This window comes from Coloeus monedula (assembly GCF_965178545.1).
Source record: "Coloeus monedula genome assembly, chromosome: 5".
In the NCBI taxonomy this organism is placed as follows: Eukaryota; Metazoa; Chordata; class Aves; order Passeriformes; family Corvidae; genus Coloeus; species Coloeus monedula.
The window spans coordinates 28,809,065-28,823,793 of NC_138785.1; the positions used below are offsets into that span (position 1 = coordinate 28,809,065).

Here is a 14,729-nt window from a genome sequence, read left to right on the forward strand (position 1 = left end):
ATTATGCATGCAGTTCACAGCCTGCAATCTGTAGGCTTGGAAAGAGATAACAGGTTCCGAGTTGCTTGCAGAGAATATCGAGTAGTTCTGTATTTCATAAAGTGGTAAAAAAGCTGTTGGGCATTTGCATTTAAATTTGTCATGAATCACTGCTGGGTACAGAGTATCTTCTTGCAAGGTTATTTTCATGGGGGTGTTTTTCTGCTTTTCGAAGCTCCCTATTATTCTCTTCCTTTCTTTGGTAGTGCACTGGGGGAGATACTTCTGGTTATTTAGGTGCTCTGTTAGATCTTGACAGACAGATATGTTTCCATTATGTCATACTCTTTGAAAATGATACTCCATTTTGCCTGTTTATACAGCCTTGTATTGAGAAGAATTATATCCAGGTATACTTAACATTTCTGTAAAGGCACAAAAAGCGAGGAGGACATGTTTGTATCCAACTTCCCCCCTCCCCCCCACTCCTTCATTTCCTTCAGAATTCTTAATTTGACATCTTTGTTTTGCATTAATTCTTGGTAGTGGGTAATGTTGAGTTATTCTCCTGACAATGACAGATGGTAATTTCCTTGAAGCTGTAACATCCTTGAATTGTTTGGTAACAATTTAGATCAAGTTACCTCTTTCTCCTCCTGTGATAGTTTTGCTTTTTCTTGCACAAGGTTGGTCTTCATCAAATTTCTCAAAAGCTTGATCGCTATTTAAAGTATGGTTTTGGGGATCCTATGTTGTCTGTTATCCATGCAAACAAATAACCTGTGTTGTTAAAAGACAGGAAAACATCTATGGTAAATTATTTTTCCTTTAGAGTGTTTGCCTATTTTGTCATTTGGTTTTGTTTAATTGCAGTGCAGAAGAATTGACAGATAAATTTGTATGCCAGAAAATTATTCTTATTGCTCTTCTTTTTTAAGGACAGGGACAGGTGCAGCCTTTTAATTACAACAGTGCTTTATTTTATGTTGCTGCTGCTTTTTCAGATGAATGCACTGGACACACTTGGTCAAACAGCATTGCACAGAGCTGCATTAGCAGGGCACTTGCAAACTTGCCGGCTGTTGCTGAGTTACGGCTCTGATCCCTCCATCATCTCTTTGCAAGGCTTCACAGCAGCACAGATGGGAAATGAAGCAGTGCAACAGATCTTAAGTGGTGGGTAAAAATAAAGGCTTTTGTATTTGAACTTCAGCTTCTCCCTTTACAGCTTTGAATCTTACTTCTTTTTCAATGCAAAAGACTTGCAGTAGTTTTCTCATCTTTCTGTCATCAAGTGCACACAACTACAGTATATATTGTGTGATACTTGTCAGAAAATAAATAAATAGCTCTGCTCAGTTCAGGGATTTTGTGCAAATCAGGAAGAAAATAACCAGCTTTTAGATTTAGAGCATGCTGCTGTACAAGGAGATTGTAGGAAGGCACACCTACGGAGTTTTGGGATTCTTTTGGTAGCAAGTTCCAGGGCTGGAACATTGCTGAGCACGTAAGAAACCTTTTCCCCTCCATCAGGCAACCTGTTAGGTACTTCATACTTTAGCAGTCACAAGCAGAGTGTTACTGGCAGAAAAACACTGATAGTTGCTAAACTGTTTGAACTTCTACTTCAAATCTCTGTGCAGCAGAGAAAGATTTTATTGTGAATGTGCTCTGGATACTGCTTAGGTAACAATTTGTTTATGTCTTGCATTAAAAAGATGAATAGATGTTTGAAGAGGGTGCCACTATTTTTAACTTAAGTGCTTAAGGGTTTGCATCCTCTTACCCACGTTACATTTGAATTTTTGCAAGTACAGAGAAGAATAATTGCATCAGTAGCTACTACAGAGCAAGTAACTCACCTTACAGTGAGGTGTGCGGGTAGTCAAACAAAGGCTGATATCCACATAGATGAGAAGACCCATGGTAGCTAGAAACTCTGTTTCCTCTAGTGTTTCAACAATATTACCTTAAAACAGGACAAAACTAAGAAAAAGCATTTTACAGCAGTGCAAGGAAGGACAGTTTTGAAGTGTACTCCTGAGATGTAGCTGGTTACGTGGGTACCGTTACCTGTTAAAATGTGCGCATGAATGTGTGTATGTGGATTGAGAGAGAAGAATGTTGGCAGAATAATGTCAGCTCTAGAGTCAAAATCTGACTGATTTGCTCTGACACTAAAGCTCCTTATTCAGCCATTTTGGCAATATGAACTTGAACATCACAACCCGAGCTGCATTTTTGCGAGTAACAACAGACAAACTTCACCCCCCAACTTTGGAAAATATGGTGAGCACAAGTTAATATAACTTAAGTATCCTAAAGCATCTTTTTCCCTATGTAGAAAGTACACCTGTGCGCACATCCGATGTGGATTATCGGTTGTTAGAAGCGTCCAAAGCTGGAGACTTGGAAACTGTGAAGGTTGGTTTGAACAGTTCATGTGAATTTTCTACTTTGCATTGCTATGCAAGGCTTGTGGAAACCTCTGCTACATGAGTTGTGGAAGCAGTGCCCAATGGATGGTAAATCATAAAAAATGGGAAGGAGTGGATCTTTCTTTTTTTCCTTCTAGAAAGTAGTGCATTAAGATGTACTGAGGTGTGTTTCTCTTGAGTTTCTGCTTATTTACTCTGCCAGTCCTTCACACAGTCATGTCTTCAATGGACTCAGATGTAGCCATAATTCTTTGAAGCAGACCCTGTGGTTCTCAGAATCACAGTTTAGTAGAAACAAGCCCTCAGGTGCATGATTCAATCAGATGGCAAGCAAACACTGTTAATAGGTAACAGACTTCATATTTTAAACCATCCTTAATCTGAAGGTGAAGGGTCAGGCCATGGAATCCCAACATCACAGGAAGGTTTGATCATTTTTTTGTTACTTGGTCTGTGGACAAAACAGCCTGCAGATAGACTGTTGTGCATACTTTCCCACCTTGAAGTTCAACATGATATATATTAATATTCAAACAGCAGCAGTTTTGTGCACCAGCAGCTCCTTTGACTGCTAAGTTAAATATTTCTAGTTCTCTGAAGGCAGTATAAGCCAGAAATGGCAATATATCTGGAGAAAGTTACATGGCCTTGAACCTGGTACGTGATGATGTAGAGGTTCACCCTTTCTAATACATTAGGAACATCTTCACACTGCTCCCATCATTTAATTCTTGTTAAAGAAGTACTTTCAGCTATAAATTTAGAGCTGCTATTTTTTTAACTTTGCATAAGTCGAAAGAAATTTCCTAGTACTTCAAAAAATTTGTATAATATAATAAGGGGATCAAATTTTGTGTTGGGGTCTTTGGAGGTGGTAGTTTAGTTTTTTTCTTTTGGGTTTGTTTCATGTTTTGTTGTTGCTGTTTCGTTTTGTGGAGTTTTTTATTTGTTAGTTTTAGTTTTGTACTATATTTTGGGTTCTCTTGTCTTCACAGCAACTTTGCAGCCCTCAGAATGTGAATTGCAGAGATCTGGAAGGCCGTCATTCAACACCACTGCACTTTGCTGCAGGGTATAACCGCGTATCAGTGGTGGAGTACCTCTTGCACCATGGAGCAGATGTGCATGCCAAAGATAAAGGGTACATTTCATTCCACGATATGTCCTGCTGTTCTCTATTAGTGTGAGACTTATATCCCACCTATTCATTTTGCTTCAGATTTCAGTGACCATTGTGTTTTTCTCTTGAGGATTTTTCTCTTTCCTTCTTGTTCTGCGTTGTTCCTGTGCTGTAGGGAGATTTATAGACCATTACAGCATACTTTGCTTTCTGGAAAAGCCATTATTAAGTATATACCTGGCACTGTAATACATGACACTTCTTTTCTCCTTTTTGCCCATTTTGGAGACTTTTGCTTGAAAGCAGCCTTTAACTTGTTTTAGGTGATCTAACATTAGTTTTGAATAAAATAGGGTAAAATACCAGGGTTATCTGTGGTCATTTTTCTAATTCTGTTAGCTTTTATTATTAAGTTAGTTATTTTTTCAGTTAATATTCAGTTAAATTGTATTAACCATTTACAGGTTTTTGCCTTAATTGTGAAGCAGCATGATTATGTTTGCTCTTTTACTCCACTATATTAGTTCAGGGTGGGAGATAATTAATTTCCAATACTGGATTTTCAGGCTTACCCTGGAAGAAATGTTTGGATATCCTTCTGTATCTATCAGATGTGCAGTACTTACTAATAACTGTACTTCAAACACAATATATAGTGTTATGTCTTTTTTGAAATTTACACTCAAATATCCAAACTCAGAACAACAGCGAGTCTTGCAATTTAGTTCTTGTCTGTTATTAACATCATTGAAGTTGCTCGTGGAAGCTGTAACATTGGGGCTTTCTAAGTATTTAAAAGTCTTGTGGATGAGAACTGAAGAAGGATAATTAAGTTTTAATTTAAGTTTTAAGTTTAATTTAATAGAGAGAAATAAAGCCATGAAAACTGGAAAGACTGAAAGATAAAAATAATGTCTGGTGAAAGTGGGAGTTTTATCTACTGGTTGCATATAGGATTTTATTCTCTAGCTATTAATGCTTTCTCTTTGATTAGTGGCTTAGTGCCCCTGCACAATGCCTGTTCTTATGGACACTACGAAGTGGCTGAACTCTTAGTGAGGCATGGTGCTTCTGTCAACGTGGCAGACCTGTGGAAATTCACTCCTCTACATGAAGCAGCAGCAAAAGGAAAATATGAAATCTGCAAACTGCTTTTAAAAGTATGTGCTGGAGTTCTCAGATGTGTCTTTAAATGCATATATGTTTTATTTTTTCTGAAGACTAATTAATGCAAGGTTAATTGCATTCAGTGAATTCTTTGTGGTATCTTTGAATCAATTTTCATCTTGCAATTGTCAGATGGTTTCTTGTATAATATCATTGATTTAAAAAGAATCATCAGTACAAGTACAGTTTCCAGCACGTGTATTAATACTGTTAGCTGAGTCAACAGGACTCTGAAACTGGAAAAACCAGCTGAATGAGTGTAAAAATCAGAACTCCCTGCCTTGTCCTATCCATCCCTTTCTGAAACAGTTACTGCATTTAAGTAAATTTTGTTAATACTTATGCAAGAGTGTGTTACAGAGTAATAACTGAGGGTGGGTCCTAAGTGCTGTTTGGTATGAGAGAAATTTAAAACTGTTATGTTAATATCAAGCTCCTGGAGGAAATGCATGTTAATATATGGTGGTATAAATATTCATTATACTTACAGGAAGAACCTGTAAAAAGCATGAGGTAATGCAAAGATGTTTCCAGTGAGAAAAATGAGTTTGAGAAACTTCTTAACATAAAGTCAGATCCTGCCCTGGGAGGGTGAAAAGGGGTGCTAGAGTAGAATTTCTTGCCAATCCTATTTCCTCTTTCAGCCTTGCCTACTAATGTCTCTCTGAAGCACAACATTTAAAATAGGAGAAAGTCAGAATATGGATAGTCTTAAAATAATGAAGATCTTCCCCAGCCACTTTTCATTTGCTGCTGCAAAGCCCCAATACTTCCCTCCTATATCATTAATTAATTTCACTTGATTACCAAAAAAGCAGTCAGAGAGAGAAGCATGATAGTTTGAATCACATCTACAGCAGAAACCAGGAGATATTAAGAGATGTCTGTGGAGTAGGCATGGTGGTGGCCTGGAAGTAACAGCCTAATAGAGATGTTAGCTCAAGCTGTAGGAACACTCATAATCTCTCAAGCACAGTGTTGCATTATAGACACAGGTCTCTGGCCTTTTCTATTAATTCCACAGGGAATTTAGCCATATTTTGTCTTCAGAGGATCCTGAATGGATGTATAACGGGAAATAGAAAAGTGCTGAATTTTTTTTTTTTAAAAAATCACTCTTGCACAAGAGCTAAATATGCCCACAGCTGTGAAGTCTCTGGGTGTCTGTGGGTATGTGCTCACACTGCAGTTTACTCAGGGTTTCTCCTGCTGTGTCTCCTATGCCTGCTGGCAGTGCTGTCAGTTCTGCTGAGTGTTGGATGTTGAGCTTGACTCCTCCGGATGTCTGCTCCTTCTCTCCTGGTCTGCTTGAAGAAGGAAACAAAAATAAACAGGCATTTTGGAGACACTCTTTTTTTTGTCACCTTTCTTTGAAATTACCACCTTCATTTGTTTCTATGCCTTGGAAGGGGTCTCAGAAGACACTGCATCTTCATTCAGATATTTATTCTGGAGCATATTTGAATAGTTTCAATTCTGATGAGCTTTAAAATAAGGGATTTCAGGTCATACCTTGGAGAAGTCATTGCAGTCTAAAAAACTTTGTGCGAAGAATGCTCTCCTCCTAAGAGAACCACAGATGTGGAACTGGTTCTGTGTAATCAATACTCTGTTCCTTTCTGTCCCTTGCTCTTTATCCTTTACACCATGAACACAGTTGTGTTGCTTCCAAATACAGTTAATTCCCTCTGTTCTCCCCATCCCCATCTCATTCCTCATGGCTCACACTAGCTGTGCACCAGCTATGCCAGCACGTCCAGTGGGAAATGGCAGGGTAGGCTTGCTGGCAGGGATTGGACCACTGTGTTTGACTATTCTGAAAAAGTCAGCCAGAGAACTATGGTGCCAGCAGCTGCCTCTGCTTTATCTATCTTTGTTTTTTTCCCATTGCTGCTGAGAGGGAATAGGGAAGGAGCTGTCCTCCCACAAAACTGAATGTGGACGTGACTCACACCATATGCTCTACATAGTTGTATGTTCTCCTTCTCATCCCCTGTGCTCCAGTACTGTGTTCTTATCACTGCCTGGTCTGCATGTTTCATCAGCAAGCATCCAACTCCACTTGTCCACCAAATTTTTTTTTCACTTTTTCAAAGACCTGTAAACTGCTTAAGATGATGCTGTTATCTATTGGGAAGTATAGAGAAGAGTACTTTTCTAGTTCCCTTCTGAAACAAGTGCCTTTCAATATCAGGATGACATTTAGTAAAATTCAGAGCCTGGCTTTGCTAGCTCAGAAGGTTGTGCTCAGGAAATACCTCTGCCAGCCATTTGATTCCTGCCAGTTTTCAGGAGAAGAGGAGGACTGGCAGCAGGGTACTTGCAGTTGGCTTTCTTTTCACACTGCTGTGGCAGTAAGAAATAGCTATATGCAGGAAATGCTCCTGAACATACTTCAGTTGCAAATAGAGCAGGGACAGCTCATGGAGAGGACTGCCGTTCTTGCCTGTGGAGTTGAGATTCACACAGCTGTCTTTCTGACTAGTGCTTTTAGGCCTCAGCCTTCTGGATTTATTTTCATGTGCCTATACAATTATTATTTCATTATGATAGGTCAGCAAAGTCCCATCTTGTTTCACAAAATAGTGACACACTTCATGCACTGCTCTGCACACGATTGTGACAGTAGCGTTCCGCTTTGCTCTTTGCAGCATGGAGCTGATCCAACAAAAAAGAATCGAGATGGGAACACTCCTCTAGATTTGGTGAAAGAAGGGGACACAGATATCCAGGACTTACTGCGAGGAGATGCTGCCTTGCTAGATGCTGCCAAGAAGGGGTGCCTGGCACGTGTGCAGAAGCTGTGTACTCAAGAAAATATCAATTGCAGAGACACCCAGGGAAGAAATTCAACACCGCTGCATCTTGCAGGTGGGTAGCACGCCAGGTTTTGAAGGCTTGCGTATTTATGGTAGGTCTACAGATGTAATTTGCCAAAATCAGGATTGGTATTAGAAGAGTTTCACAGAGAATTGTCCTGTACAAAGAGTTAACTATGGCACCCGTATTTCAGGAGCTGATACAATTACTAGGGAAGAGGAACTTTTGCAGTTGAAAAATTGCCTTAGCTTTTCTGTTTAATATTTTTCTTTAGTTTAGCTCTCCTAACACTGAATTTCTTTTCCTGTGCTTTTTCTACAGCTGGTTACAACAATTTGGAAGTAGCTGAATACCTTCTTGAGCATGGTGCTGATGTTAATGCCCAGGACAAAGGAGGATTAATCCCCCTACACAATGCAGCATCCTATGGGGTAGGTGCAGGCAGTCTTGCCATGAGTAGAACAGCAGGGGACTCATTAAAATCATATCCAAAGCCAGTTACTTTGCAGCTGTTTGGCTGTGAACATAGTTCTGGTTTTGATAGCATGAAATATTTGTTGGGTTAAGTTGCTGTTTTGAGTCCTGTTTGCAGTCATTCAGTAGGACACACATCCAGGTGTGCGGTAGCAGTTAAATGCTGCAGTTCAGAAAGATCACTACAATGTAGCTTTTATGTAGGCAATCAAATGCACAGGATTGAACAGTGTTAAGTTTGGGGTGATATTTGAAACAGAAAAGACCTTAAGTTGTCTCTGAAAGACTTAGATGGAAGGAAGAGAAAAATACCATGGGATTGTGTGCAGACGATGACAGCGAAGTGGAGGAGTGTTACAGCTGGTGTTTGGTGGGAATCTATTGCTAGAGCTGAAGTGTTGAATGACTACTGAGTTTGTAATGTGGTTGTCCTGCAGGGGGGGTGCATGCAGTGGCAGATTCAAACCATTTTGTATGAGGCAGGCCCTCCTTCCTCCATATAGGAGTAAGCATCTGTGTACCAATTGCACAGATGCCTAATAGATTGCTTATAAGCAGTTGTTAGTTGTGGATTGGGTGAGAAAGAAATCTCTTGTAAATAATTGTACAGAGACAGTGCTTGAGAAGCTCCTAGCACTGTGCTTACAGTCAGACAGAGGATATGAAGCTCATGAAGTAATGGGTTTGATGGTCTCATGATATGCTTTGTCTGTTACTGACCTGGCCCTGGCACAAATACAGAAAAATCTGGGAGAGGTGACCATAATAGAGCCATGATTGCTTTTGCTTGAGAGCAAATGAAATAAAAAGTGCAGCATTCACCTTGTTTTTTAAAAGAGCATCAGTGGAACTCAATCTACACCATTTGTATTGGTTCTTTACATCACTCTGGGATCCCAGTGTCCCAAAGAGCAAAAAGCCTCAAATCCCGATGAAAGATTAGAAATGCAACAAAGAATTCTTTTATGTTACAGGGTCCTAATACCAAGCAATATGGTGTATCAGCATCTGCCATAAGCATTAATTCCCAGGATGTTGCTAAGATATAAAGTCTGTTGGAAATACTGTGTTCCTGTTCTTTGGCATGAGAAACCAAAACATACATTTTACACAAAGTCAGAGCACTTCTTATTGGCATAGAGAAGTGTCAGAGATTGATTTTAGCCAATTATCATTTCTAAAAATCATAATGCCAAGCTAACCTGATTGCCTTGCTTTCTCTAGGAAACATTAAAAAGGCAGTGTTTGGTGCTTTTCCATCAGCTTATTTAGTTAAGAGTTGCTGTATACCTTTCCTGGCATCCCACACTTCTCTCTGAGCTGTCATCAGCCTGTTCAGATGTCTGTAATGGGAGGTAGAGAGGAGATGAGTACTGGTTTCACAAGTTCATAGCTGGCAAGTTTCACAGGCTCTGCCTTTTCCTCACAAAAGTTTCTTCAGTTCTCCCACCCCGCACTTCATGCCGTGTGTCCCTCAATAGGGCTTTCTGTGGCAGAAAAATCACAGGAACAGCAATTGCTTTAAAAGTTTGGCAGAGAGGAAAAATAAAGCTGGCAGTATTTTCACACCACACTTGTTCAGAGACCAAGCTATTTTATGAGAGCTGCAAAGAGTCACTTAATTGCCATTGAGGGGAAAAAGGCAATCCATTGGCAAGTCTTTGTGCTTCTGCTTACCATCTCAGTGTTTCATGCTCCTACTCACTCATTTTTACTACCTGTTTTTTTTTTCTTTGCTGTTTTGCACAAAAAAGATCTGCTGGTTAGAGACAGGCAAAAATTTCATTTGTCAGTTTTCTTGTATTTTTACTTGGGAGACTTCAAGGCCAGGATATTGATGGAAACATGGGGTTATAAGTTCATTACTTTTATAACCCATGTAAAACAGTTGTCCCTTGTAACACTCATAATATGTTTTATCAATTACAGTTCTCATAAAATATGATTGGAGATAGAACAGATCTGTTCTGTCACAGATGAGTTCAAAGTCTTGCAAGAAAGAAAGTACAACAAAGACTTCTGTGTACAGACAGGGGTGGCTCAGTAGCACACCACCATGATCTTCAGAGCTTCTAGTATTGTGCCACAAAAGTTGCAGCTCTGTAAATTTGCCAGTTCAAAGTTGTCCACAAATAATTTTTTTATTCAGGGTTAAGTATCATGTCTGCTCCTGCAGCTGGCACAAACTTCATGCTATGTACTTGGGGTGATTCGACAGAAATCTGACTCTGTGCCTGATCCCAATTCTTCATGTGCTGATGAGTGACCTGGTAGTGCACAGACACAGATGACTGTGGAGCTGCAGTATAAATTGGTACCTGGAGAAGTGTGCTGCTCCTGTGACACAGGAGGCAGAATGAGTTACAGAGGAGAGAAACCACAAGAGTCTCTAGGCACCATTACTTCCAACATGAAAAAGGAATATATGTTTTACCAGTAGCATGTTGATTGAGATGTTCTTGTGTTTTCCAGCATGTGGATATAGCAGCACTGTTGATCAAATATAATACATGTGTAAATGCAACAGATAAATGGGCATTCACACCTTTGCATGAAGCTGCACAAAAAGGAAGGACACAGCTCTGTGCTCTGCTGTTAGCTCATGGAGCAGATCCAACTATGAAGAACCAAGAGGGTCAGACACCGCTAGACCTGGCAACAGTAAGTTCATGTTAGCTAGCCACAGGCTGCTCTGGAGGATTTGTTATGTGTATTAAATTCATTTCTATGGCTCCAAGGCATCAGCAGTCCTCCACTTCCATTGTGCTGAGGTGGAGAGAGAAGAGCATCTTCTGAGTGCCTGTTTGTGGCTTTTTATCCATGGGTCCAGGCATTTTCCTTTGGCTGAGGTCTTAGTGTGGCTTGTGATTTAAGATTTGCTTCTCCTTAAGGATTCACTCCTGGGATCAATCTCCGCATTCCCGGAAATAAAACTGTCTGGAATGTCTCTGATGATGGCCAGTCTGTGTACTGTTGGTGATTATTTCTTTGAACCTAGGAGGAACATCAGATGGGCCTTTAGAGGAATGGGAACGTTTAGTGGATAATTATGCTCAGTGCTCCATATTACCTCAGTTCCTTTTTTTTTAATTAATTCCAAAACAACATTCCAAAGAATTCATTCTACCTCCAAAGATTTGTAGGTGGCTATCAAACTTTTTCCAAAACTGGCATCTGTAAACTTTCTTGTAAGTGGTGTCTGGTTAAAAAGCCTAATAAAGTTATATGAACATGTATGCCCCACCTTAAACAATCTTGATGGAATGGATAATGCAGCCAAATTGGATGCTGTGTCTGGTTTCAGTGCAAGTAACTTTTAGGGCTATTGATTTATTTATGGAGAGGTCAAGAAATACCTTCCAGAGTAATCTGAGCTCTAGAAAACTTGCTTTGTGATGAAGGATATGAAAATTATTTGATTTCTCTGGGGGACGATAAGGATGTCTTAATCATGTTCTACAAGAACTTTTAAAGAGGAAATTCTTGAAGATGAGGGTATTGCTTAATTTAGTCAATAAAGGCTAAATCAAATTGTTAGCTAAGTTCTCCTGAGCTCCTGTCCTTTTTTTTTCTGTTCTAACCCTATGAGATGTGATTATAGCAAAGGTGGTGGTAATCTTTCCACTGAAACCGTGTTCCAGTGCACCTGAAGTTGAGCCTGACAGAAATTAAGAAGTGGCATTTCTTGGCCTAGGTTGTGAAGGATTTCTAATAAAGTTGCTGCATTGTTCTCCCTGGCTTTAACACCTATAAAGTCATTGTGCCAGAAAGAAATTAGATGTACGTTCTTACATACCTTTAGAAGTGGGGAGAGCCTGATTCCACCTGTGTCTTGAGTGGTGAATCAAAATGTTCTTGCAATCATGAATTCCCCTGTGACAGAAGTTGGCAGTTTTCTTTCTAATGGGGAACAGAACAATCAAATAAATCAACTTAAAATTCTCCAGAGATCAGTGACTTGTGATAGTAGGAGCTCATGTTGGGTGTTCTTTCTGTTTTTCAGGCTGATGATATCCGAGCTTTGCTGATAGATGCGATGCCTCCAGAAGCTTTGCCTACGTGCTTCAAGCCTCAAGCTACTGTTGTTAGTGCCTCTGTGATCTCGCCAGCATCTACACCATCCTGCCTCTCTGCTGCCAGCAGCATAGATAACCTCACGGGCCCACTGGCAGAACTAGCCGTAGGAGGGGCATCAAATGCTGGGGATGGAGCAGCAGGAACTGACAGGAAGGAAGGAGAAGGTGCATTTGCTGTTGGACAAGTTTACCTTGCCAGAAGTACAGTAGTTTAATATCAAAATGGGCCGTGCTTTATCTGAAAAGCATTTCTGACTAGCCAGAAAATACTGTGCAGTTTGAACTGTTATCTGTATTTTAAAGTGTCCCATGCTTGTTAACTGTTCACTGTTAACTGTTCATCTGTGTCTGCTGTCAGTGATTAGGTCTGACTACAGATGCAGATCTGATTAGGTGCCCAGATGTTCATTGACCTTACAAAGAAAATCCAATGAGAATTATTTTGATGAAGGAGTACTGATTGTGATGGCTGGGGGATTTTGCTAAGGCTTTTCAAACCCTTTGATTAGTATCTGGAATCCATGCTTTAGGTGAGAATCTAAGGGTATCAGGTAGCAAAAATACACCCACCCTTCTTTTCCTTCTCTTTGCAGTATGAGCCTGTATTTGTCACAGATAGTTTGTGCTTTTAATAGTTGATTCTGAAGAGGAAACGGTGATGAGCTTTGGCACAATGGAAGTAGATTGTTTATTACAGACATAGACAAATTGATTGTAAAAAGAATCAGAGTTGGGAATTTTGAGAGAAGCAGTGGTATTGCTTAATTTTTTTTTAAGTTGGTTGGTTTGGTTTTTGTTACTTCAGATGTATAGGATATAAAGACTTGTTTCTTCTCTTACAGTTTCTGGTCTTGACATGAACATTACCCAGTTCCTAAAAAGCCTGGGTCTTGAACACCTTCGAGACATCTTTGAGACAGAACAGGTAAGTGGCAAGCTTTATCTCTGTTTGTATGTTCAGAAGATAAACTAACCTAATAAACTCGAGTGACATTTTCATTGTCTAATTAAAAAAGGGAAGGAAAAACCCCACACTTCACATCTACAGAAAAACAAGTGTGTCCAAGTTTTCTTTCCGTTTTCTGCAAATGAATTGCCAGATACAATATGGTGAAGTTGCGAAACCTACGAAAATACCTTTTCTTGTTGGATTCAGGTGTCAGGTAGCTTTCACTTACACGTACACTCTGACTGCCAATTTGGGTTGTATTCTGAGAGTTATTTTGGACCTTGTGAACTTTGAACATGATGACTATAATGAAGTTAGGTTGAAATGTCACCTGCATTTGTCCTTCAGCAGTCTCGATAGCCAAACAAGCCTTTCACCACCTGTAGTGCTGCATGTGATACTTTGGTTAGATGTAGGAAACCCTCCAGTTTGACTATAGACTGAAATAAAAATCTAGCCCAGGAGTATTCATGCTACAGAATGCAGAAGCTACATTTCCTGTTAGGTTAGGATCATAGGATTAACTGGGTTTTGCTGGGCTAACTTTCAAATCGCATTGAGAGGGGAAAAAAACCTGCAGATTTATCAATAATTCACAATATATCAAAAGAGTACAACTGATGTAAGTTTCTCAAGCTTACATTGTGTTTTGCAGCAGAAGTACTTGTAATGTATTTGTAGATTCCCTTTATGTACTGTTTCTTAAATTTAACATGTTGCAGTTAAATAGATCTGTTTACATGAGTGAGATGGGTGTACTGGTGGAAGTGAAAGGTGCAAGTGCAAGAGACTGGATGTGATGATTATTTTTTCCTCTGGCCTCTGCTGCTAATCTTTTACTGAGGAATCAGGAAATGAAGGTTTAAAATGTAATGTGTTGCTTACAGTTCCAGCTGTTTCTATAAAACACTAGGAGGTATCTCTTCAAAGGTAAAATACCATATAATTTTTTCCCTTCTGGTATATGAAGCATAAGCTTTTTCCTTTAATTTGGAACTGTTTCTATTCAGAAGGAAACCAACCTCAAACCAACCTATACTCTTCTCAGGTTTTCGTAGTATTTTTCACACCTTCCTATTGCCTGGCTGGTCTTGTTCTGCTTTTGCTTCCTTAACTCCTAACCTGTTGTTAAAATTTTCCCCTGCTAATAAGATTTAACAATGCAAATCGGATTCAATATATTCATCATTTTGAAATAATCTAGCTCTTCTTGTAAGTTTCTTTGTAGAAAAAACAAGCTCATCTTCTTTAAGCTTATTCTTTTAAGCTGTTTTTTCCAGCACTATCTTCATGTGCACTTTTTCACATTGACTCGTTATTGGTAAGCTTGTAGAATATTAGCCTCTGCTTGTGTAGTGAAAATAATGAATTGTACAACACTGTGAAACTTTGAATGCTACAAAAGTACTCCCATATTTGTCCCAGCATTTCCATGCATCCCCCTTCTACCTAAGTAAAAATGTTTGTGAGAACCTTCTGTGAGAACTAGCTCCTGTTAATTGGTGTGAGAGAAGTAAAAGTTGTGCACAATTTCAGACTGTAGCAGCTGGGTATGGTCCTGTGATAGGGAGAGGTTTGCCAGAAGGTGGCAGCAAGTAGAAGTGAAGCAAAACATTAACTACCTTCATGAATTTGGTTGCACCATGAATACTTTGCTTTTCTCAAGTGATAGGTCTCCAGCCTTGAAAGTCAGGCCAGGTTTGGCA

General features: G+C 39.5%; 1 protein-coding gene across 1 annotated transcript in view; it reads left to right on the top strand.

Annotated features, from left to right (window-relative positions):
• TNKS (tankyrase) overlaps positions 1-14,729 on the top strand; it is a 138,265-nt gene that overhangs the window by 108,585 nt on the left and 14,951 nt on the right. Inside the window, exons 12-20 of the mRNA XM_082282070.1 lie at positions 984-1,155; positions 2,324-2,403; positions 3,413-3,558; positions 4,532-4,697; positions 7,356-7,575; positions 7,846-7,955; positions 10,471-10,659; positions 12,002-12,239; positions 12,917-12,999. Of these exons, the coding sequence (XP_082138196.1) occupies positions 984-1,155; positions 2,324-2,403; positions 3,413-3,558; positions 4,532-4,697; positions 7,356-7,575; positions 7,846-7,955; positions 10,471-10,659; positions 12,002-12,239; positions 12,917-12,999 (1,404 nt within the window). The remainder of the gene's footprint in view (positions 1-983; positions 1,156-2,323; positions 2,404-3,412; positions 3,559-4,531; positions 4,698-7,355; positions 7,576-7,845; positions 7,956-10,470; positions 10,660-12,001; positions 12,240-12,916; positions 13,000-14,729) is intronic.